The 21574-nt window shown below is 48.9% G+C and overlaps 10 protein-coding genes across 10 annotated transcripts; 4 read left to right on the top strand and 6 right to left on the bottom strand.

Annotated features, from left to right (window-relative positions):
* The first annotated feature begins 2163 nt into the window (after positions 1-2163).
* Positions 2164-2594, top strand: EV420DRAFT_1536803 (uncharacterized protein). Its single transcript, XM_060472899.1, has one exon. The coding sequence runs from the start codon at positions 2188-2190 to the stop codon at positions 2422-2424; it is 237 nt and encodes a 78-aa protein (XP_060331803.1). The 5' UTR covers positions 2164-2187; the 3' UTR covers positions 2425-2594.
* A 187-nt stretch (positions 2595-2781) lies between these two features.
* EV420DRAFT_1307323 (uncharacterized protein) lies at positions 2782-7069 on the top strand (the record flags this gene model as incomplete). The annotated part of the gene is made up of 18 exons (XM_060468509.1): positions 2782-3077; positions 3135-3340; positions 3389-3578; positions 3627-3974; positions 4021-4182; positions 4232-4491; positions 4543-4829; positions 4875-4990; positions 5040-5159; positions 5208-5388; positions 5443-5690; positions 5748-5878; positions 5937-6063; positions 6118-6178; positions 6236-6283; positions 6340-6581; positions 6629-6835; positions 6884-7069. The coding sequence occupies exons 1-18, from the start codon at positions 2805-2807 to the stop codon at positions 7067-7069; spliced, it is 3393 nt and encodes a 1130-aa protein (XP_060331802.1). The 5' UTR covers positions 2782-2804.
* EV420DRAFT_1629041 (pyridoxal phosphate-dependent transferase) lies at positions 7063-8264 on the bottom strand (the record flags this gene model as incomplete). Its single annotated transcript, XM_060476077.1, has 6 exons — positions 7063-7156; positions 7201-7444; positions 7482-7809; positions 7835-7892; positions 7927-8005; positions 8058-8264. 6 exons carry the CDS (start codon positions 8262-8264, stop codon positions 7074-7076), a joined length of 999 nt encoding a protein of 332 aa, XP_060331801.1. The 3' UTR covers positions 7063-7073.
* Positions 8265-9171: 907 nt separating this feature from the next.
* Positions 9172-11796, bottom strand: EV420DRAFT_1536789 (heat-shock protein 90). Its single transcript, XM_060472898.1, is given in 12 exon segments — positions 9172-9197; positions 9208-9537; positions 9557-9613; positions 9688-9864; positions 9884-10071; positions 10126-10523; positions 10571-10881; positions 10933-11271; positions 11328-11375; positions 11416-11573; positions 11630-11697; positions 11747-11796. 10 exon segments carry the CDS (start codon positions 11688-11690, stop codon positions 9259-9261), a joined length of 2016 nt encoding a protein of 671 aa, XP_060331800.1. The 5' UTR covers positions 11691-11697; positions 11747-11796; the 3' UTR covers positions 9172-9197; positions 9208-9258.
* A 109-nt stretch (positions 11797-11905) lies between these two features.
* EV420DRAFT_1536782 (uncharacterized protein) lies at positions 11906-14859 on the bottom strand. The gene is made up of 7 exons (XM_060472897.1): positions 14270-14859; positions 13601-14218; positions 12933-13550; positions 12679-12882; positions 12475-12626; positions 12297-12425; positions 11906-12243 (listed from the first exon to the last, which is right to left on the bottom strand). Exons 1-7 carry the CDS (start codon positions 14840-14842, stop codon positions 11949-11951), a joined length of 2589 nt encoding a protein of 862 aa, XP_060331799.1. The 5' UTR covers positions 14843-14859; the 3' UTR covers positions 11906-11948.
* Positions 14860-14931: 72 nt separating this feature from the next.
* Positions 14932-15983, top strand: EV420DRAFT_1536779 (NAC domain-containing protein). Its single transcript, XM_060472896.1, has 5 exons — positions 14932-15342; positions 15390-15467; positions 15523-15609; positions 15663-15798; positions 15890-15983. The coding sequence occupies exons 1-5, from the start codon at positions 15124-15126 to the stop codon at positions 15907-15909; spliced, it is 540 nt and encodes a 179-aa protein (XP_060331798.1). The 5' UTR covers positions 14932-15123; the 3' UTR covers positions 15910-15983.
* Positions 15984-16969, bottom strand: EV420DRAFT_1536775 (S-adenosyl-L-methionine-dependent methyltransferase). Its single transcript, XM_060472895.1, has 5 exons — positions 16832-16969; positions 16612-16786; positions 16549-16583; positions 16433-16501; positions 15984-16378 (listed from the first exon to the last, which is right to left on the bottom strand). Exons 1-5 carry the CDS (start codon positions 16946-16948, stop codon positions 16004-16006), a joined length of 771 nt encoding a protein of 256 aa, XP_060331797.1. The 5' UTR covers positions 16949-16969; the 3' UTR covers positions 15984-16003.
* Positions 16970-17622, bottom strand: EV420DRAFT_1536772 (glycosyl transferase). Its single transcript, XM_060472894.1, has 3 exons — positions 17350-17622; positions 17161-17299; positions 16970-17110 (listed from the first exon to the last, which is right to left on the bottom strand). The coding sequence occupies exons 1-3, from the start codon at positions 17615-17617 to the stop codon at positions 17002-17004; spliced, it is 516 nt and encodes a 171-aa protein (XP_060331796.1). The 5' UTR covers positions 17618-17622; the 3' UTR covers positions 16970-17001.
* A 32-nt stretch (positions 17623-17654) lies between these two features.
* EV420DRAFT_1332952 (pyrroline-5-carboxylate reductase) lies at positions 17655-19176 on the top strand. Its single transcript, XM_060468831.1, has 6 exons — positions 17655-17745; positions 17796-18090; positions 18140-18308; positions 18362-18611; positions 18663-18734; positions 18792-19176. The coding sequence occupies exons 1-6, from the start codon at positions 17721-17723 to the stop codon at positions 19079-19081; spliced, it is 1101 nt and encodes a 366-aa protein (XP_060331795.1). The 5' UTR covers positions 17655-17720; the 3' UTR covers positions 19082-19176.
* A 558-nt stretch (positions 19177-19734) lies between these two features.
* On the bottom strand, positions 19735-21536 carry EV420DRAFT_1747285 (P-loop containing nucleoside triphosphate hydrolase protein). Its single transcript, XM_060480193.1, has 8 exons — positions 21490-21536; positions 20867-21440; positions 20520-20812; positions 20300-20468; positions 20180-20248; positions 20076-20131; positions 19984-20020; positions 19735-19935 (listed from the first exon to the last, which is right to left on the bottom strand). Exons 1-8 carry the CDS (start codon positions 21520-21522, stop codon positions 19928-19930), a joined length of 1239 nt encoding a protein of 412 aa, XP_060331794.1. The 5' UTR covers positions 21523-21536; the 3' UTR covers positions 19735-19927.
* Between the last annotated feature and the right edge of the window lie 38 nt (positions 21537-21574).

Below are 21574 nucleotides of genomic sequence, written 5' to 3'. Positions count from 1 at the left end.
TCGACTTAAAGAAGATTGAACAGTTTAATGCACTTTGCCTGTCCTCCCAGCATTGGCCCACCATTCCCAGCAAAGCGGTGGACGGTCTTCGTGGATCGGTCAGTAACGCGATAAACACCAAGGTCACGAACGAAGATGGTGTTTCTCACTCTGCTCGAAGCGTAATTTCCCATTGCCTTCATCTCGCAAATTTGCTACTTCACGGTGGAAACAATGCTGCGTATGTGTCGGCTGTACCAAAAAGCATTTTCTCTATCTGCACTATGAAGATGGATGTTGAGGGACAACAGCTAGACCATCTTACTTCGTTGACCGGCGAGAAATCATTTTGTCTTGTTGCTCCCAGTCAGAAGGAGACGATTGCTGATGGAATCGCCATATCTCATCGCAAAGGTGATGTGCGTAGCCTTCTTACAGTATCTTTGGTTTCCGTTGATCAGTTGAGCACAGGAAAATGTCGGGGCATTTATGTCCTTCGAGTTCAAGAATTGCGTGGCGTTCGATCCCCGGGTCGTTTTCATCTTCCTCCTCATCGTCCGTGTTCAGATCGAAGACCCGCAGTTAGATATTCCTTGGCCGGAACCAGAGTGTAATGGTTGTGAACAGTTCAAGGACTGCCACGAGGCTTGGAACATACTGCAAAGTGGGGTGTCAGCTCCTGACTTGGTACCGCGAGATTCAACACACTCCAAGTTGCCACCAAGCCCAGATGTCAAAGACATTGACCGGCTCCTTCTCATTTGGCGTGATTGCATCAACGATTGGGATCTAGCTATGGGTGCCAGCCGTGTTCGAAGGAGGGCTCTGGATGTAGCTGATAGGCCCTTGTTGCAAGACATACACCAAGCCGTCAGCCAAGCTTACGACAAGGCTTTTGATGGAATTGGCGGCTCAGAGAAGGCTGAAGTTATGGGCGAGAAGGATGAAATTTTAGCATGGCTTGAAAGTGCGTGGCTTATATTGGTGCAGGTGAGTATCTCATTATTGTTGACATGTTCCAATTTCTGAGCATGTATCATAGACCTGGGCCCAAGGGGTGCACGAAGATACAAGCACATCAGTCCTAAGTAGCCTAATGGTTTCCCAGTACTTCTTACGCATCAGGAGCACACAAACTGCCGTCCTAAGCGAACCTAATGTTTGTCGATCGACCATTCCCTCTTTGATCGGTGCTGCAATGCACGGATACAACGACGCGTCGGATCGCCAAAGTTTTAGAAGGTGTTTTGACCCTTTTAAGAAGCAGACCAAGGTGGAAAGGAAGCGGCGGAGTAAATTGGCAGAGAATGGCAATGGCAATGGCAAGCTGAAAGATGATGATGATGATGATGGAAATGATGACTTTGGTGGCCCCCAGGCCCGATTTCGAAACAATGGGGATGGCCGTGGATTGGGAGACGTGAATGGTCGCAATGGTGATTTGGCTGAAGACGTAAGGATCTCTTTATTATATTGTGCACATACATCTGACTGTTGGCTTACAGATTCATCTACGACACCTCCACCTCAGTTTCAATGCTTTGCATATGAACCTTCAAAGTCCTTCAATGTCGACACTGACCAGGATTTCTTATGCAGACATGGTCGGCAGTAATCTTACCACCTCAACTTCAACAACATCCAATTCCTCGGGTGGTTTTTCAGCAAGTGGGTCGGGAACATCTTTATCATCTACATCTTCAGGTGCTAGAGATGAAGTGAGTGGAATAGGTCTTTCCATGTTACCCACTTCTGCTCCCGACGTCCTGCAAAGCGGCGGTACTACTTCTCCATCACTACGCCATGATGGACCTGATTCTTTGGAACCACCACTTTCAGAGCCTGCCTTAAATTCGGCAGCCAATCCGGTATCGGCGCAACCATCGTCTGGGTACCACACGAAGGGTGGCATCATCTTGACTGACTCCATTGCCTCTGGTGCATTGGGCATGGTTTGGAGTGGTATTTTGATTGTGGAGGGCGCTTCACAGACACATCACGCCATTGTCGCGAAAATAACCACAAAGAAGGAAGAGAGTTCGCAATTGTATCAGGAGGCCATGATCTACGAAGATAAGGCGCACTTAGACTTACCGGTTGCTCACTACTATGGCCTGTTCAAGGATTGTGATGGTATGACCATTTTGCTGTTGGAGGATGTTGGCGTGCAAGTGGATGAGTTTGATGATATAAGCAGTGGTATGAAGTATGTGTTCTTCACTTAGTCATAGGAAAAGACTGATCAGTTCCAGGAGGAAGATTTACAACGCATTCTGTCGTCTTCATGATGCAGGAATATCTCACAATGACGTGGAACCCAGAAACATCCTGTTGACACCATCTGGAGAGGTCAAAGTTGTTGATTTTCATGTTGCTTCTGAACATAAATGTCCAGCAGATGGATGTGACTATTACGAACGCATAAGTCGATACTTGAACTTTTGAGTTAGTGTAGATCCCAAGTTCCAGTCTGTCACACTCGAGATGATGATAGTTACACCATGCTTAACCTGCAAGTAGTTACCCTCAGTTAGAACAAGATTCCTTGTGTAGATGTAGTAACATAGAGGCCTTTGAACTTTAAAGTTAAAAATTTCATAGACAATGAAGCTCGTAATCCTTGAACAAGCTTGATATCTGCTCCACGTGGTGCTTGCAGTAGAGGATCGATGAGATTGAGAGACTTGAAGGAGGCATTGGACGATACTGAAGTTTCGGCTTCCTCTGGAGATGGCATGTCCAACGTCGTCTTAACGAGAAAAGCAAAGCTGCCGGCCGGACCGTGTTTTCCCAGGAGCTTGCCCTTTTTGGCGGAGACGATCATCATGACCTCTGGCCAGCCAGTGCTGGTATCGTATTCTGGCTCGCCATTCTTTCTTGCTTCTCCGAGCTGGACTAAGATACAGCATGCCTTTAACACCCAGCTTCCTCTACGAAATATCCATTGGAAGTCTTCCTCAAGGACGTCACTCCGAACTATACAAGAACTCAACGTAACTCTTATAAATCTCGATTCGATTCGCGACGAGCACACCTCCCAAGTACCTGTCAGCTTGCTCGAAAAGCCGCTCCTGAATATATACGTCGTAAACTGTGAGGTGATAACTTGACATCAACCTAATGCACCGGATACCGTTGCTCACTTGCTGCTGCAGGACGCCGATCTTGAATCATACAGAAATACTGTAAAGAAGCAGGTCAAGGATTGGCACGCCTCCGTCACCTCACGGAGGAACCAAGAGTGGCTGATCCTCCAAATTGTCAAACCCGACGCGAAGGTGCCAACAGGATCTTTCCTGAAATTGAAGGGCTGCGTTCTAGACAAGCTGAGAGCTGATTTTAACGCAGACAAACGGGATAGGTGCGTACTTGCTGTTCACGACTGCACATGTCACTCATAGCGCACTAGATGTGTCCAAGTATCTTGGTCAAGTACACAAGACAGCCCTATCGCATGGGGAGAGTTTCTCAATAAACTCAAAGAGGGCATCTCCTCTGCATTTGACACCGCCGTGTTGCAGAAAGAAGACGACATCAAGCGATCTGAGGGCCAACGTCTGATGCCCGGGTGGAACTTCTGTACCTTCTTCATACTCAAGGTGCGCATGCACATCGTCGTACCCTCAACGCACCTCACGAGTCCATAGGAAAGTCTCGCCAGTTCCTTTGAAGGGATGAATCTGGTCTCCGAGGCACTATTGCAGTACGACGAGCTCGAAGCCTCGTTCTACCAGGTTCTGAGAGAGAAGAATCTATCATGGTTCGGAACCCTGATCACGCCAGGACTCAAAGATGATTCGAGTCCTCTTTTGTCTATCTCCAAGAAACCATATCGCGATCTCATCCTTGCTAACACGATATCTGTCTTTGACTTTCGAACCTACCTCCTTACTCGTCAATGTGAATTACTAGCCAAGTACGGGCATCTTCCTGAAGTCTATCGAAAAGTGGGAGCGTTTCTTGGCGCGTTTGGCCGACGGTTGAAAGAGATTGAGGTGACTGGGTTCAACCCGTTTTTAGTACACAACTGACACTTTCTAGGAAACTCTCCCGCTACATTTTGTGGAGTCTTGGATCTATTCGTCTGCCTTGAGCGTTGTGGAGAAGTGTGATGTTTGGCAGTCCGGCTTAAAAGTCGACACAAAGGAGCTTGCCCAATTTTATGCCGGTAAAGGCGAGCTTCTTGAACTTGCACGAAGTCAAGTGCGTCAACTCTGTCCTTTTTTTACACTGTTTTTAACATACTTGTCAGTTGGACATACTTGGCATGAAGACCCAGCACCTACCTTGTCGTCCACCTTTTTCTGGGGTATCTGACGCATCAGTAAAGTTAACCGAGACATCGTCACTGCTGAAGATCAGCAATGAACATTTACTGAAGGCCCTAGAAGACAAGGAAGCCTTTTACGACCTCTACATCAATATCACGAATCGCGCCATCGACATGTACGCCAAAGCAGGTCGACGAAAGTTTGCCCTCAAATTGCACGGAAGTCTCGCTGCCCTTGACGTGTAAGTAAGCACGTTCTCATCGAAAGAACATGACACTCAAATTTGGTGTAGCCATCGCGGACGACTATCTACAGCATTAACAACGTACACCTCCCTACCCGCGCATTACGCGCCACATAAATGGACGTCACTGCAATCTCTGATGCTCTCGCGTGCTTTAGATATCCACGAATCTCTGGAGAAGCCCAAAGACAGAGAATGGATACATATCCTTCTTTCCTTCCTTTCTACATACGTCGAAAATGGTGCCGAGCTGCTGCTGTGTGAGCAGGACGCGCTTGTGTACGTTCGTCGACTCGTCGGGGAGCTGAAGAGTGCCGCGCCTGAGCTTGACCAAGGTATTTACGTATTTTCCCTTGTCCTTCATGTACTGAGTATTTTAGATCTTGTGCATACAGACTTTGCAGCGATTACTGTTCATATACCTTCAGATGCGCGGCCGGCCTCGGATAGAGACGGGTACGTTTTGGACGCGGTACTGCAAAATCATCTGCCTTGCGTGAGTTGTGGCCTCTATGTGTTATGCTCAGGATGTTAAACTCTAACAGGACCTGCCGATTGACGAAGTCTGTGCTGTTCTATCCGGGGCGGACGCATGCCGACTCAAGTTTACTGTCCCATGCGAATCATTACAACCAGGGAAAACGACTGTGACTCTTTTCTGTCCGGTAAGCACACGGGTACATGGATACGAATACAGCTTGAATCCATGCTAGACGCCGCTCTCTGGGACGTATCTCCTGGATACGAGCGAAGTAAAATTATCCCGACTGGTCTTCCAACAAACCCATCGGAAACCAACGAAATCTTCGAAAACCGCCAAGGACAAGGTCACCCTTGTACGCCTCCCTCGAGACCCCCTAGCGATGAATGTTCGGGTTAGCCTACCAAGACTGAGTACGTCCTCGCATCAGTTACCATACCATAGCCTTACTTCTAATTCCTCCCTAGTCCTTCTCGGGAGTCCATCCATAGTAATCAACGTGCTCACAGGGCGAAATGAAATCGTCTCGATGACGATCCGTTTGTCGTCTCCATCTGCGACGTTCCAGTGCCAGAATGCCTCGTTGGAAGAATCAAGTGTCAGGGAAATGACAGGTGGTGGGGATGACGGGGTTATTATGCTTTCAGGGATAGGGAGGGATGAGAGTGTTTCCGTTTGTGTGCCTCATTCCGAGGTATCAGGGGCGTATGGCATGGTGAGGGCGTTGCTTCGTGATTTGTTGTTGTTGTTGTTATTGACTGGACGGAAACAGAAAGTCCACCTCGAGGTCGAGTACGTTACAAGAGCGGAACCGACGATCAGCCGGGTCATCTCCGTGGTGAGGAGCGTCCAGGTAACGCACCCCATCGCCGTTAACGTTGAGGATTTCTTTCGGGGGACACGGTATCATAGCATTTTTTCTTATTGTCATATGGAACTCATGTCAGCCACGCACACGCAGGCTTTTCACGAAATTCACCATCTCGACGGCGAGCCATCAACATGTGCGTATCGCGCGAGTCGAATTGGACCCGGAAGATTCGGGTGTAAAGGTGATCTCGTCGACGTGTGGGAGATCCCGAGTCATTGTGAGTGGTGGACCATTGTTCGAATGGTTCTTATTGTAAGCTGAATGGGTATAGACCGTTACGCCTGGACAGCCTGCGCATTTTTTGTTCTGTATTGATGGTAGTGATGGCCCTGGTACGTTACCTATACAGTTTTCTGGAAGGGAAGGTGGTGATAAAGCGTCCTTTATAGTTCGGGAATCGATGAGGCTGCGCGTCAGGTTTCGGATGTTGCGGGAGGGTACGTGACCGCGTTGCATGGGTGGTTTTTTCGGATCTGACGGGTTTTCCAACCAGAGGTGGAAAAGGTGATTGAGGCGGCGGCGGGTGATCCTGTGGTTGTTGACCGGGTGGTGCGCGCTCTGGAGAGAGATGGTGGGTGGGTAGAGCGGTATAGTTTGACGGGGGAGCTCCACGTCCCTGAAGGAGAGGAAATTGGAAGCCAGTTGAGAGAGGATCTGAGTCAGCCCAGAGTACTTGGGCCTGAATTGGGTTCTTGGCGGGAGATGCATATACCGGTTGATGTGCCGTCGATGAATGTGAGTTGCTGTTGTGGTGCGATGCAAAGCTAACGAGCTGGTGTTAGATTGTTGCTGCAGTGAGTATCAAGCTTTCTCCGCAGTCATGCTGGTACGCTGGGCAGCCTATTCCTGCGGTGTTGTCGATCCAGACGTCGTTCCACTGGGACGCGAGTGGAGAGAAGGAACGAGAGTACAGGATGCGATACGACGTAGAGGAGATGGTACGAGACTGGCTGGTGAGCGGTCGGAAACGGGGTGATTTCAGTGCTTCTGTGAGTGGAATGGAATTTAATCTACGTCGAATCTTACCTCGGTTGCAGCATAACGGGACATACTCTGTGGGAATAACGATGATCGCACTGCACCATGGGGAGCTGATGTTGCCAAAAGTGTCTATCTGGGCTGAAGGAGTGGCGAGCACGGAGACGCATCAGATAAATGGAGCAGAAAAGGTGTTGGTAGAGCCTCGGGGTGGGCGTACGACGTTTATTACTGAGATGTGTTGATACATTATATACTAAATTGACGCATGTACGTGACGATACGGTCTGTCTGTTCTTCTGTAATGGCATTGTAGAGGGATACGCGAATACCTGGAAAGGGTTAGGAGGAGTAGTAGACAGCACGGACGACGCACCTCCAACTGAACGGTGGCCTTTGAGAGCCTTCATGCCCTGTTGCTCTGCTCCAGCGATGAATTTGGCCTCTGCGCCATCTCCAAGGACGTCAAAGACGACGTTCATCCAACTACCGGAACCTTGCTCGACCTTTGCGCGGTATACACCCTTTGCTTCGCCATCGCGTAGAGCGTCGTAGATGTTTTCTGCTTTTCGCTTGTTGACCTGTCCATAGTACTCTACGCCGCCAAGTTTCTGGGATCGCTCGAGGACGAGGCCAGAGATAGTAGAGGGCTAGGACAGAAGGCGTATTGTAGAGACTGCCGGCGTCTGCGATGGTCTTGTAAGCCATGGAGACGGGGACGGGTGCAGCGCCGAGTGCGGCGGCGGCGTCGACATCAACAAGGCAATCGTTGCGAACGATGAGGATGGTGAGACCCGCTGGGCCAATGTTCTTTTGAGCGCCTGCAAAGATGAGAGCGTGATCTGCTAGGCGGGGGATGGGGCGAGACATGAAGGAAGACGAGTAGTCCGCGACGAGCGGGAGAAGGGTGTCCGTCGGGAGGCGGTCAAATGGGAAAGAGGCGGGGGAGGAAGCCGTCATGTGAGAACTGGACGCCATCGACTGTCTCGTTCTCGCAGTAGTAGATCAACGCAGGGTCAGGCGAGAAGGTGTACTCTGAATGGGCCGGGATGCGGGTGAATGTCTTGCCTTGTTGGCCCCGCGCATCTGCAGCGATATGCACATCGCGATCCGCCCAGCCGCCTCGCCTCTTCGCTCGCCTTTTTACTCCAGGACCCGGTAAGCACATAGTCGAGAACAGGCTCGGCGTCATCTGGGATGCAACAGACGGTGTCGAGCCAGAAAGTTGTAGACGACAGCAGAGAACTGGCCCGTCCCGCCGCCCTGTGTGAAGAGGACGTGGTGCGTGGACGGGACGTTGAGCTGCGTGCGGATCAGGGTCTCTGTCTTTTTCACAAACGCAGTAAACTCCTTGGAGCGATGTGAGATTTCTGCGATGCCGATACCGGTGGCTTCAAAGTCGAAGCAGAGCTTTTGATGCTTCTTGGAGGACTGATTCATGGGAGAGCAGAAGGGCCAGCGCCAAAGTTGATAGGTCGAGACATGGTGGTGGTGGTACTATGTATGAGTCATTTGTCAAATTACAGTTATATGGACTATGTACTATGTAATCGATCGATTGCGAAAAACGAAGATGTCGAATAAGTAAATGAAAGAAAAATATTCGTATTTATAATGATATGCAGATGCGAGATGATACAGTTGTTTATATGAGCTGGGGTGGTGGGGGGGTCGTTAAGCGAGCTGGGGCATGAGGTCGTGGAAGATGACGTAGGAAGGTCGCGTCGGTGGGGTGGAGGTGGCGTCGAGCAACGCTCTAACAATGATGGGGGCAACGACGGTGGTGGTGGTGATGGTGACGACGACGGCAAACGACGAGGTCGGGTCAACGGACTGGATCGCGCTTTGCGACGACGACGGACAGGGCCCAACTGGGACAAGGTCGCCTAGATTGGACTCTTCCGCAGGCGGCGGCGAGTCGAGAATGTCGATCCAGGGTAGACTGTCAAATGGGTGACTCTCTCGACGTCGAGTAAGCAGTCTACTCCGCGGTATCTAAAACGAGAGTGTAAGCGCTTTGTTCTAGTGACGACCACAAGACACGTACTGGACGTGTAGAGACGAGCGTAATGGGTGATTCTAGCAAAGTCATCGAGGGCGACTGCAGTACCGTCAGCCAAAAGCACAGGAACGATAGTAAGATGCATACCTGAGAATATTGAGAGGGCATTATGGTATGTTCATGCAAAAGGGTATATATATAATAAAAAGGTCGTGGACAATGGAAAGAAGGACAATGAGGCGAAACAATGACTACCAGGTCCTTCCTTTTAAGTCTTCTCCCACGCGTACGTACAGTCGCGATCGTCAACGCGTGTCGTATCCGTGTCCAACGTGGGACCCCAGATCCAAAGCCGTAATAACCGAAATCAATCGAAATCAAGCGAAATCAACCCGTCATCATTTCATGCATTAAGTACAGATACAACTCCTATTAATCAATCTCTTCCATGGCAGACGTAGACGTGGCCTCCAGCGGCGGAGGGGCATCGGTCTCGATCGCCGTATCCTCCTCTTCCTCGTCAACATCAAGTCCCAGGCTAATCATTCGGTGAATCCGCTTAGCAAACGACGTGGGCTCATCCAGCGTGAATCCAGACGTCAACAGCGCGGTCTCAAACAACAAATACGTCAGATCCCGGACTGACTTGTCCGCCTTGTCCTCCCCAACTTTCCGCTTCAATTCCTTGATGATCGCATTTGTCGGGTTCAGCTCAAGTGTCTTTTTCGACTGCCATGTAAGACGACATTGACGAGTCCCGGAGAGCCTGAGCCTTCATGATCCGCTCCTAAACATTCACCGTCAGTAAAAAAAAACTCCTCAATCGAACTGGCTATAGCAACACCCACCATGTTGGATGACCATCCCAAACTGTCCAGTCACAAGCACGCAAGGAGAATCCGTGATCCGGTTCGACACGATCACTTTTTCAACCTTGTCACCGAGCGCCTCCTTTACAACCTTGCACAGCTCCTCAAATGATGACGCCTCCTCTTCTCGCTGCTTCTTCTCGTCCTCAGTCTCTTCCAACTCCAGTCCCTTCCTTGGACACACAAACCAACTTTTTGCCGTCAAACTCTTTCAATTGCGTGATCGCGTACTCGTCGATCGGGTCAACAAGCAGCAGAACCTCAAAGCCCTTCTTCTTCAACACTTCCAGGAACGGAGACTCCTTTACGGCGGCCAGCGATTCACCGGTGAGATAGTAGATCGTCTTCTGTACCTCCGGCATCCGCGTGATGTAATCTAATAAGAAAACGCGGTCACCACATGTCCATCACGAACACGCAAAACACACACCTTTAAGCGACACTTGCTCCTCCGTCGACTTGGTCGAATAGAACCGCAAAAACTCCGCAAGCTTGCTCCGGTTCTGCGCATCCTCGTGGATACCGAGCTTCAAGTTCTTCCCAAACGCCTCGTAAAACTTGGCAAAGTTGTCCTTGTCCTCCGCGATCTCCGACAACAAGTCGAGGCACTTTTTCACAATGTTCTTGCGGATAACCTTGAGGATCTTGTTCTGCTGCAACGTCTCGCGAGAAATGTTCAGAGGAAGATCCTCAGAGTCCACGATACCCTTCACAAAGTTCAGGTACTCGGGGATCAAGTCCTCGCAGTCGTCCATGATAAACACCCGGCGCACGTACAACTTGATGTTGTTGCGCTTCTTCTTTGACTCGAACAAGTCAAAGGGTGCACTGAAACACTGTCAGACGTAGACCAGACATATAACAAGAACACATACCGCTTGGGAATGAACAGAATAGCTTTGAACTCGAGTTGACCCTCAACGGAGAAGTGCTTCACAGCGAGATGGTCTTCCCAATCATTGGTCAGACTCTTGTAAAACGCCGCGTACTCCTCCTGCGTGATGTCCTGAGGGTTGCGAGTCCAGATAGGCTTGGTCTTGTTGAGCTCCTCGTTCGTCGTCTCCTGCTCCTTGATCTTTTTCGTCTTCTTCTCCTTGGGCTTGTCATCGTCGTCCTCAACTTCTTCAATCTTGGGCTTCTCCCCGCTCTCTTCAGTCACCTCCTCTTCCTCCTCATCCTCGACTTCCTACATTCACCGTCAGCAACAGGCACGCACACTCAAAAACAGAACACACACCTTCTCAACCTCCTTGGTAACAGCCAACTGGATAGGGTAAGAGATAAATTCAGAGTGCTTCTTCACGATGTCCTTAATCTTCTTCTCCTCGAGGTACTCGAGCTGGTCCTCCTTGAGGTACAGACGAATCTCCGTACCCCGTCCAAGAGGCGGGTTAACCGTATCCAGCGTGATGGTAAAAGTCCCACCCGCAGCCGACTCCCAGATATACTGCTCATCATCGTTGTGCTTCGAGATAACCTGCACACGCTCCGCAACCAGGTACGCAGAGTAGAAACCCACACCGAACTGGCCGATCATGGAAATATCAGCGCCAGAGCTGAGAGCTTCCATGAATCCCTACACAGAACGATATCAGGACACAAGGCACTCGTGGGAAGGGTTTGGGCGCTTACCTTTGTACCAGACTTGGCGATGGTACCGAGGTTGTTGACCATGTCAGGCTTTGGTCATTCCGATACCGGTATCGATGATGGAGAGGACTTTTTGCTCCTTGTGGGGCACGATACGGATGACGAGCTCCTTCTCGGTGTCGAGGACTGAAGGCTCGGTGAGAGATGCATAACGGATTTTGTCGAGCGCATCAGAAGCGTTGGAGATGATCTCCCGTAGGAAAATCTCCTTGTTCGAGTAAAAGGTGTCTGCAGGGAGAGCATGAGTAAAAATTTGAGACGAGAGGGCGCCTCGAGCCACTCACTGATAATCAGATCCAGGAGCTGGCTGATTTCAGCTTGGAATCCAAAGCTTTCGGTGGCCATTTTGTAACTGAGAGATACGTTAGGATAGGTCGCAGCAACGAGGTGGTTGAACACACTTTTAAGAGAGAAAGTAGGAAAGCAAGAGATCAAGACGGTGAATGAGAAGGAAGCGCGCGCGCCTTGTTTATATGTGGCGAAAAAATTCGATTCGAGAACAATCTGACACTTGCCATTTTGGGGCATCACCATTTCGAACCTTCGAGAAGATAAAATTACTACTTTCTTCCACGGGCTGTTGAAGAGAACATAAGGTACTAATCATATCACTCCTTGTCCGTACAAAAATGAAGACGACAACGGGCTAGCGCGGGGGTCATTAACTAAACCCCGTCTCCCGCCCACCTCATTCTTCAACACTTCCACCATGGCCTTGAGCTCCTCCTTTTCTTCCATCAGCTCCGAGTTCTTCTCACGCAAATCCCTATTAACCGCGGTCAACAGCTTTTTATCAGACGCCATCATGGACAGCATGGAGGATTCCTGTGCTCCATTACGCGTGCGGTTGGCTTCTGCTATGCGTGCCTCGAGTGTTTGCACTTGGCGTCGGTAATTTCTGTCAATAATATATAAGATCTCCGTTCTCGTAGAGTGTATTATAATAGGCACCTGTTCTGCTCCTCAAGCTCTGCAAGGTTCTTCTCATAACTCTGAAGACGAAGATCCATCTGCTTGTACTCGCTTCGCAGCATCGTCATTTCCTCCTCTTTTTGATTGAACATATAAAAGTCCGCGTCCCTAGCGTGATTTCAGCACAGGATTCAGCGACACAAAACAGGGTTCAGACCAGAGCTGTTGCATCTTGAGATGCTGCTGTATCTGCTTCTCATAGTCCCTTAACCGGTCAATTTTATGTTGGTTTTCCTTCTTTTGTGTTTGAAGCATGAACAGCTCTTTCGTCGCACTGTCCAGTAGCTCACCCTGGGCTGCGAATTGAGCCTGTGGGAATGCATCAGTCGCAGTAGGAAACTCTCGAGGCTGGACACCCCACCTTGGCTTCCTTTGCTTCCGTCCGCAAAGCGGCAGCCTCCATAGTCCACCTTTTCTTTTCATCCCGCAATTCTCGAAGTTTTCCCTGGAGCTCCGTGTTCCACTCTGCATACTTGTTTTTGGCAGAATATGCCTGCTCCTTGTGTTCCCGTAGTTCGCTTTCCAGGCCTATAACTTGCGTGCGATAGTTACGCAGCTTGTTGTACTACAACCAGATACATGAGTAAAAAATAGAGATAAACAGAATGCACGTACCAATCCTTGTCTCTCGACTTCGACGTTTTTGGAAAGAATCCGCTCTTGGTATAATCGACCTACGTGCTGCACGTTTTCCCTCGAAAGCCATAGCTCAAAGTTGAGCTCATTCTTTAACAGAACGAGCTCGCGCTGGAGGGCAGAAATGGCCTGAACAATATGGGATGGGATTTCGTCACTGCTTTTTGATCCTACACTCTCGGGCCTCGGGGAGCTGCCATTCTTGGTAGAAGATGCGCCCGACGAGGCAAACAGAGCACCAGGCCACTGAGATGTCGGTGCTGTAATGTTTACATCTAGACTGGATTTCAACGCTACAGAAGTCGCGATCATGTCTTGCAACGATATTTTGGCGACTCTGGATGATAGGTCAATATGGTGCAAGGTAGCAGCTGGAGTATCCTCCACACTCGCTTCCGAGGGTGTATATGTTGCGGTAGCATTGGTCTCGTCGAGCTTCGCACGAATAGAAAGCGCCATGTTATTAACATCCAACATGGCAGCCTCGCTCACGATCCGAGATACGTCGTATTCCGCCCAAAAGTCCGGAAGATTTAGTTCATCTTTAGCATCTCGCCATATTATGAGCGGATGACATTGATGTTCCCTGAGGAGTTTCTATATACACGGAATCAGATGATGATGAGTTTCAAAACACCGACGGGCACCTCCGCTTTTCCTTTCAACTCGTTTTCGTCAATCACGGTATCCCATCCTACGGTGTAGGGAGACTCCGGATGACAGTCATTGAGATAAGCTAATGGCGCGCGCAAGAACCTGAGGACATTACAAGGGAAAAGGTAGTAAAGAAAAGTGAAGAATCGGCGGGGAGAGGGTCCCGGGGCTGCCGCTGCATCGAATGTCGATTCAAGGCGCTCCCAATGGAGTTCCGGACGTATTTCGTGGGAGGGAAAGGCATTGAAGAAATCCCTTGGGATGTCCATATGAGAACCATTAGATTCATCAACAATGGAGACCCGCTCCTTCCAGCATATAATTCTGGAGAGGACAAGCAGTAATTGTGGGACCATCTCCTTTAACTTTTCGCAAGCATGAACGGCAAGAAGGGGAAGTAGTTTGACCAGAAGTGTCAGCCCAACGCTGCAGACAGTTGTAGAATTATCGATCAATAACGATGTCATTACCCTAGATGTTAGTGGATGTGTTGCAAGAATGGATGCAGAGTCGCGAAATCCGGGGGAAGAAGTGAATAAATTGAGCAAAATGAGGATCTGCAGACGAGACGATGGGTTGACGAACTGCCCATGCAGCTCGGTCATTAGTTCCTGGATGAGGATTCAGTAGAGGAATAAAGCATTTGCATATCTCGGGCGCACCTCAGGACATTGAGTTCCGTATTTAAGCAGAATATTCTCCAAGTTGGTCTTCCAACACTTCTGCCGTTCCTTTTCTGACTCGTCCAACTCGGCCCACAGTATCATATCGTCCCCTGACCCTTCATTGAACGCGTCAAGGAGGTAATAATCAACAATACGCTGCCTGAAATCATCAGACTTCTGCTGATGGGTATTATCATCGTTTCTGAGGGCAGATACGATTAGGTCCGTAGCATTATTAATGGCATTAGTAGACAACTTTGGTTCGCGGAGTGCCGGACGCAAGATGAGGTCGAACCACAGTAAAATGACAGATGCCGAAGAGAGAAGTGGTCGAAGATGATACAGAACAGCTAGAAATCCCTCGGCTTGGCGTGGAGAGGGGTGGCCCGCGACATCCCGATGGATAGTCTGTAGTTCTTCTTCAATGTCCGCTGACGGTACAGAGTCCGGATCCACTGCATGAACAAATTCGTCTATTGTACCGATAAGTTCGAGCAATGAAGGAGCGCCTTGTGAGCCTTCCAGGACCCAACGAATTTGACTAAATAGCACAGGAAGCGGCATCGACATGGGAAAGAAACTTGAGTGTCGGCCGGGCCGGTCTCGGAAGCAGAGCCTCTCATCAAAGGCTGTTGCCAAACATAGACCAAATACAGATTTTTGCGCCCTCGTCGTTGGTAATAGCGAAGAAGCCAGTACTCTCCGGTGTGGTCGATATTTTGAAGGTACGGGATTTGTTCGTTAGTGCCTACATGCATCGAATCCATGGCAATTTGGTCGTGTGATGCCGTCATCTCGTTGGATTGGCGTCCCTTCTCCTGGATGAAGACTGAATACACTCCCTTCTGCAGATGTCCAAAATTGAGGAAGTCCACTCTGACCACGAAGGTCATGACCACCATGACCATGACCACGATCACGACCATGACCATGAAGAAGATCCGACATCTACTGCCGCCCTTGAAAAGGTCCAGTCCCGCTCGGAGAGGAAGGCCAGGAAAGCTCTGCTCAGCTTGGGTTTGAAGCGCGTCCCAAACATCACACGGGTCACTCTTAGGCGGCCAAAGAATGTGCGTTGGTTCTATGTTCGTTGTGACTGTTGCTGAAGGTATTCCAGGTTCTCTTCGTTCTTGCTTCACCGGATGTCTACAAGTCGCCGAACAGTGACTGCTACATCGTCTTTGGCGAAGCCAAGGTGGGTTCTCCCTGTGTATAGTCCCTTCGCTTGCTAGATCGCGTTTCTCTTGCAGATCGAAGATATGAACTCTCAGGCGCAGATGTCTGCCGCTAACCAGTTGTCAGGTGGTGCGGCTGCTACGGGACTTGAGACCTCGGGTGTCGGCTGCAGATGACGATGATGATAGTATTCCAGAGCTTGAAGCTCCTGAAGACGATGGCCCCTGTCGATGAGACAGGTGTCGACCCCAAGGACATTGATCTTGTTATGACACAGGTCAGTTCTCACACAGTCGCGCTGGAATATCGTCTCATGAGTTCTTCAGGTCAATTGTTCTCGTGCAAAAGCTGTCCGTGTGACTCAAGGAAAGTGGCGGAGATCTCATCAATGCCAGTGAGTCTCTAGTCAAACTCGTTATGCAATTGCTTATATTTATTTAGTTATGGCGGCCAGCGAGTAATCTTGTACCTCTTCTATTCTGTACTGCTGTCTCTTCAATACAAAAACAAACCATTTTGGGGACTCTGGTTCGTTACGCAAGACTGACGATGAAATTAAGATTGCCATCGCCGCAATTCTATGTAATAATTGGATCGTTCCCAGCCGTCTTGAATAATTTCAACGCCAGAATGGCTCGCGCCAAAAGTTGCTTTGGGCCCGACACATAATTCCATCTGCTCTGCGCACTTGACAACAAGTCCAGGGAGTTCATTCTGCGCAAACATGTGGTAATAGCGCTGCAGAACACGACCAGATTGAGGGGACTCCCTGGACGGCTGGTTCAGGACCCATGGAACCAAAACATCCTGTCCGTTTTGGCTAGAGTGAGAACTGGTGGGCACGGTGCGTTTTGAAAGCTCATCTTGCTCGATAGCCCATACGTATATCAAAACGCGACCGTGAGACGCAGAAACTGCTTCGAGTAAACGCTTGAGAATACAGTGAATATCATGACATGATAAGAAAATACACAAGTTTCTGACCTGTACCGCCATTTGCCTACGTTCTGATGTAGCAAGATGATGGATGGTCGCAATAGAAATGGCATAATCCTGGTAAAATGGATCAGAGGTGATTAGCAGCGTAAGACTTGACGTACAAATGCTCCAGTCCTCCATCCATACCCAAGAATGTCTCCCCACACAACATCTCGAATAACTACCTCCGGCTGTTTTCGCGATTTCAAGCAGAGGCAGACTTCTGTCTAGGCCAATGGTCCTTATGCTTCCTGGTCTTTCCAATGGGAGCGGTAGGTATTTTCCGTTGCCAGTTCCAGAGTCTAAACCTATCCATCCGGTCGGAATCGTCGCTAAGAAATTGGCGATTATTGGCCATGGCTATGAACCATCAAACAGAATCCAAAATCCGCACAATATACGGACCTTGTACCTTGTCGATGAGAAATGTGAAGCGATCTGGTCATAAACATCGTGTACATGGTTGTCTTCGTAGATCTCAGGCTTGTCGTCGATTACGGTGGATGTGACGGTCGGGGCCATAGGTGGTGCAAAGACAAAAATGGTCATTGTTTGTATCGAGTACAAAGCTGAGCTCAGAACCCCATCTCTTCGTCCAGCAGGCGGCGAAATCTGCTTGGGTCGTGAGGTGGAAATTCGACGATTGCTGATCTGTCGAATGTTTCGATAGTGTGGGCAAGATCCCTTGGAAGTGTAAAGGTATGAAGGCGAAATAGCTAATGAATATAGCTCACGACACTGTTGAAGATCTCAGATGGCCCAGCTCTTCCAAGGCTGTCGCCAGCTCCTCTTGGTGATTATCTAGTAGAGTTGGATTGGGAACGACAATGAGAGGCTTGCCCAGCCGAAGGACGTCGAGAATCGTTCCCGAGCCTGTCTGCTATCACTGCAAACTCCCACAGGCCATGGGCGAGCACACATACCTGCATGACTGATAACCAGATCTGCTCGTTCATAGTCTGACTCCAATGACGGCTTGAATTTATACATTTCAACGGTGACATTTTGTTGCTGGGTATTCAAGGTTCCTCCATTCTGTATCGAATGAGCATGCGCAAAGTCCGAGTTTCCACATTGAATAACGGCGGTGGTATATCCAGCCTTACTGAGAGCAGTAAGAACGTGGTCTGACAGCGCAGCCTGGACCAGCGCGTCAAAGCGGGTCGACCCTACAGTGACGAAGACAAGCATGACTCTTTGCGCAATTGTCGATCAACCCAAATTTAGAAGCTGCTCAAAATTTCTGTTTCTTGACATTCAAGACGAACATTGACAAGTATATTTCTTTTCCTCAATGGGCTACACTCTTTGTGTTATAGGTGCATTCTAATCTTGGGTTTTTCAGCTGAGGATTGAGCAATTATTACAGGATGCGGCACTATGGGCATCGCCATTCTGTCTGGTGTCGTTGACAGTCTCGATGTGCACTCTCGCGTCCCAGCTGCACTGCAGAAATGGGAGTCACATACTCCGGGAACTATGACTCCAGTGGGATCACCGGATGCATCTACTCCAACCCGATTTATCGCTTGTGTGAGCCAAACTAAAAGCGCTGCTAAACTCAGGACAGTATTCGACGGTCTTGGGCTTATGGGTAAAAGTATCGAAGTCGTGGCCTCGAAAAATGTAGACGCTGTAAAGCAGTCTGATGTTATTCTACTTTGGTCAGCTGAATCGTTCTACATTGAATTCTTTGCTGACCGAACTAAACAGCTGCAAGCCACAGCTTGCACATTCAATCCTCTCAGAGCCCGGGCTCAGTGAAGCCCTCGAAGGGAAACTCTTAATCAGTATTCTCGCTGGTGTCACCATATCGCAACTCACCACCTGGGTTCATCCGCAAACCAGGGTCATCCGCGCCATGCCCAATACACCTTGCAAGGTGTGCATGGCTGAGACCTTCTATTCGTTCAACGAAATACTCATTGTGATTAGATCCGCGAGGGCATGACGGTTGTGTCATCAATTTCTGCCTCTGAAAATATGGAAGTGGATCATGCCATAATCCTTAAAATTTTCTCTTCCATTGGTCGATGTCGTTTCTTGGAAGAAAAACATTTTGATGCTTGTACCGCACTTTCAGGTTCGGGTCCTGCTTTTGCATGTATCTTCCTGGAAGCTATGGCAGATGGAGGCGTTATGATGGGGCTTCCTAGGGCGGAGGCACTAGAATTGGCAGCACAAAGTAGGTTTTAGGGCTTGGAGTCTTTGTCTTACGAAACTAACACACTCTTAGCACTACAAGGGGCAGCCCGCATGGTGCTTCAGGCTGGAGCTCATCCTGCGCAGATCAAAGATTCTGTTACAAGTAAGTAATATATCTTTGAATTCTTCATGCGACATGCTATAAATCTTCAACCAACAGCTCCGGGTGGATGCACTATTGCCGGTCTGCTGGCATTAGAAGATGGGAAAGTCCGTTCAACAATAGCAAGAGGAATTCAGATAGCAACCGAACGAGCTAGTGAACTCGGTCAACCGGCCAAAGTAGTAGATGGTCAGATTTCGCTGAAGCTCTGGGCACAACAGCTCAAAGGCACGAGGGAGCAAAAATTCATTACCGAGATGATGCTGATTTATCTTGGTCACAAGCTGCACACGTGTTCGTCGCGCTGTAGCTTGCTAACATTGGAATTATTCAAAAGTATGATTTAGGATCTTACGGCTTTTTGCGAATGCTATGGAAGAATTTTGTAATACTGGCTGATTTCTATCTTCGAAAAAGACCATAAATTCATCAGAAGACGACGATGGTATATTGGACGCGGGTGGCGGTAATGACTTAACAGCATAAGCGTGTATGAGTGTCAATCAGAAGGTGAGGGTGGACGTTCAACGCAGGCCAACAGTCCAGGCTTTAAAATTAGCCTGATAGATGATGATGAAGATCGATAGCGACGTTCGAACAAAGCTAGTCGCCGCTAGAGCCACGTCGCTGGTCGAGAATCATGACATAAATGACCGGATGCTTAAAATTAAATAATGTAACAGGGTGCAATTCGGTGCCATGTATTGAAAACGAATCAGATGCATCATGGCGAGTTAGACGTTGAAGAAATCTTCTCAGACAATTCTTCAAACCGAAGGAGAATACGAAGAACCGGCATGTCCTTTGACACCGGTGAACGGTGGCGTATTCATATCTGATTATGATCCTTGCTGTTGGTAGAATTTCGATGTACATCCAACCTGAAACTGTACTATGCAGTCGCATTGGGTGCACGGACACAGGACAGAGATCTCAAGCCATTACGCTGGTGATATCTTGCATCTTCGAAGGTGCCCATTCACGGTTCACACACGTTGTGTCTGTTGAGAAATAGTAAATCATGCAGCAACTGGGTCGTCAACATCTGCAGCAAGACGCTACTAAGTACAGAAATGCACTGGATGTTGAATGTATTCGCGAGGCATAAGCGCGGATGGTAAAATATGAAAGCTTTGTTCATGAAAACATAAGAAATGTCTACATAAACACTGGTTATGTAATGGGTCGAAGCATCACCGGTCTATTTATTGGTTAGTACAATTAAGTCAACTGAGACAAATACACTCACAGAATTCATGCGTTTCGTCGGATCTCTTAACAGTTTGCTATTAAACAACGAATGGTTAGGGGGTCACAGTGTATGATGAAAGGCGAACACACCTTCCATGCTTCCTCGAAATCGATGGGAAGAATGACATAGCGATTCTTCCTTACGGCTGAAAGGGATCTTCAGCGAGACCCTAAACGAAGGGAAAGTGTCATACCTTGTAAACCTGCAGCTTGTACAATTGATGATATCTCAGCAGAGGAAATTCTGTCTGGGCGAGAAACATCTATTGAGGCATATGAGTAGTGGTCCTGATTAGAGAACGAAATCGACGGACAGTCCTCTAAGTCGACGTCTGGACCCAAGTTCATCTTGCTCGTCACAGTTTGGAAGATGAGACGCTTTTCTCGCCTTGATGGTAGCGGGAACTCTATCTTACGGTCCAGACGACCTGGCCGTAATAGAGCAGGATCCAAAGTATCTGCACGGTTGGTAGCCATGATAACCTGAGGAAGATGTAAACCGAATGCAATGGAGTTCCTCAATTGCACAAATACCTTAACGTTGCTCCCCTGGTCGAAGCCGTCCATTTGGTTGAGAAGCTCCAATAGAATACGTTGCACTTCACGATCAGCACCTGTCTGCGCGTCAAACCGTTTTGTAGCAATGGCGTCGATTTCGTCGATGAAGATAATGGCTGGGGAGTTCTCGCGAGCTAGACGGAAGACGTCCCGAACCATTCGAGGACCTTCGCCCAGATATTTTTGCACAAATTCGCTCCCGACCACCCGGATGAAAGAGGCTGTGGTATGGTGTGCAACGGCTTTCACTAACATCGTCTTCCCGGTACCTGGGGATAATGGTATCAAAAGAAGAGATCATCTTGAGCAATTATTCAGCACACCTGGCGGACCGTAAAGAAGAACTCCTCGAGGAGGGTCGATACCAATCTTCTTGTAAAGGTCGAAGTGTGTCAATGGCAGTTCCACTGCCTCCCTGATCTCCTGCTTCTGCGAGTCCATTCCACCGACATCTTGATACGAAACATCCGGTTTCTCCTCCTTGCTCAGCATCGATATTGAAGAGTCGGCTTCTGGAGGAAGGATGTCGACGAGAGCATTGGAATGGCGGTGGAGAGCGACAGATGATGATGGCTTCAACAGTTCCCTGTCGAGAGTCGAGAGAATACGGACAACATAATTTGAGCCTGTTGTTGAGCCCACGATTCCAGTGTGCTGGTCGATGGGTTCAAGGAACTGGCCGATGACGAGCGGAACAGATTGTATACGTTTGACCTCCTCCTGGGCACGAATAAGCTCCCGCTTCAGATTGGCTTGTTCATCCTTGATGTAGCTCTCCTGTATCTCCAGAAGTTCCAAATGTCGAGAAAGTTTCTTGTACTTTGTGTAGAGGTCCTCTTCTTGCAATTCCTGGTAGAGTGCCGTTTTCTCGGTCACGACCGACTCGAAAGTGGGTTCCTGGCGAGTGTCGTCAGCTTTTATATGCAAAGACATAAAGGATATGTACATGTTTCTGGAGCTCAATACCGATTTCATCCATGATGGCGAACAGAGATGAAGGAAAAGTGCAGGTGACGCGGCCGCGTCTGACG

Source organism: Desarmillaria tabescens, assembly GCF_030435595.1.
Source record: "Desarmillaria tabescens strain CCBAS 213 chromosome Unknown EV420scaffold_14, whole genome shotgun sequence".
In the NCBI taxonomy this organism is placed as follows: domain Eukaryota; kingdom Fungi; phylum Basidiomycota; class Agaricomycetes; order Agaricales; family Physalacriaceae; genus Desarmillaria; species Desarmillaria tabescens.
The sequence above is the reverse complement of the archived record's forward strand: the minus strand, read 5'-3'. Positions and strand labels throughout refer to the sequence as shown.